At 36.4% G+C, this 1569-nt stretch overlaps 1 protein-coding gene across 1 annotated transcript in view; it reads right to left on the bottom strand.

Moving 5' to 3' along the window:
* MRPL47 (mitochondrial ribosomal protein L47) overlaps positions 1-1569 on the bottom strand; it is a 26962-nt gene that overhangs the window by 4224 nt on the left and 21169 nt on the right. Inside the window, exon 5 of the mRNA XM_011980392.1 lies at positions 841-972. Within this exon, the coding sequence (XP_011835782.1) occupies positions 841-972 (132 nt within the window). The remainder of the gene's footprint in view (positions 1-840; positions 973-1569) is intronic.

A 1569-nucleotide genomic window follows, 5' to 3' on the forward strand; every position in this document is an offset into this window, starting at 1 on the left:
GAGTACAGGGAAGGTCTCTAACCAAAATGCCTTCCCCATTCTGCCTACATTTAAAAGTCTAATGATGCTTCATCTTGGTTGTTCAGCCCAAAGGTAAATAAACCTCCTTCTGAGCAGAAGTTTATTTACCTTTGGGTTGAACAGCCTTCCCACCTAACGAGGTTTATTTACACCAGGTCTTCTTAGTTACACCTCAGCATGAATGCTGATTATCAGATCCTTTCCCAAAGGCCGACAAGACTCTGGAATATGAATGTAGGAGAAACAAGGAGGTATAAAAAATAAACTATTTTTCTCTCTCTCTTTTTTTTTTTTTTAATAAACTATTTCATAACTTGTCCTAGGGTTTATCCTGATGGCAACGGGAGCAAACTGAAACTGGTTCATGTGACATTCCCTGAGACTTTAAAATAAATTGTTCCAGGTTCTCAATGGGCAAAGAGGGCAGGTGTGTGTCCTGAAGTTAGCTTCGTGGATTTTATACCTTCTGAAATGATACGTGTGCATGTACATTCTTCTGAGGAAACGATCCATAACTTTCATCAAAGTCTCAAAAGGCCTTGTGATTCATGTAAGACTACGAACCACTACAATAAAGACTTATAGGTAACTGAATCATGGGAATGGGATGTCTGGGCTGGTTTTACCAGATAAAGCTACCTTCATTCATATCCCCCTTCGTTAAAGTGCAAAGGAGTGTGGGGCCTCTTCTTTTATTAGACATATCACTAATATATCTCATATGGTGCAAGTTTTTTTTTTTTTTTTAAAGATATTGGGCAGGGGAATGAGGCATGGATTTCCACTCTCATCTTAGAAGAGCCACAGTGTAACTACCTACCAGATGATTCTTCCAAAGATGTCTCTTCTCCAAGCACCAGGTCTAGCTCTTTCTTGACCAGTCTGAAGAAGCCTTAGGGCATCTTCTCTTTCCTGGACAACTTTATCTAATGCATCCATGGAATCTACTACCTGAAAGGAGAATAGAAAGATACAATTTCAACAATCACCTACTACAAAATTCCAAAAAAAAGAGAATGTATAAACACTCTGCTACAGAAAACTTATGATGAATATTTATACCAAAGAACCACTCTGTTAAGTATTTCCTAAAAATCTTTTTGGCACAAGTATGTCTACATGGGTGTCTAGATGACCACTTTCTATGTTTTTAAAAAAGTTTATAGTTTTGTTTAACTACAAATCTATTTCCACATATTAGTTCTGTTTGGAGTGAGATACACTTACATAGATTCTTTTTGGAGACCCAATTTGATTCATGTTATTTCAAAACTCTATGAGCTAATAAGAAGTGACAACAATTTGCTATTTTCATTATATTAAAAAAGACATGTTCTGGTCTCAACTAATCATTGTGTCCCTGACATGCAGACACAGATATTGCGGCCTGCTTGGTAGCTGTTGCTACTACAGGGAAAGGAATAGCAGTCCATCTAGATAAGAATCTCCAAAGATTTATCAAGATGCAAGATGATACTATTAAACTTCTATTTAATTTTACCTCTTTAAGATTTCTATTGTTTTATAATGTATACATTGGCAGAGTTA

The sequence above is a fragment of the Mandrillus leucophaeus genome, unplaced genomic scaffold, assembly GCF_000951045.1.
Source record: "Mandrillus leucophaeus isolate KB7577 unplaced genomic scaffold, Mleu.le_1.0 Scaffold211, whole genome shotgun sequence".
Classification (NCBI taxonomy): Eukaryota; Metazoa; Chordata; class Mammalia; order Primates; family Cercopithecidae; genus Mandrillus; species Mandrillus leucophaeus.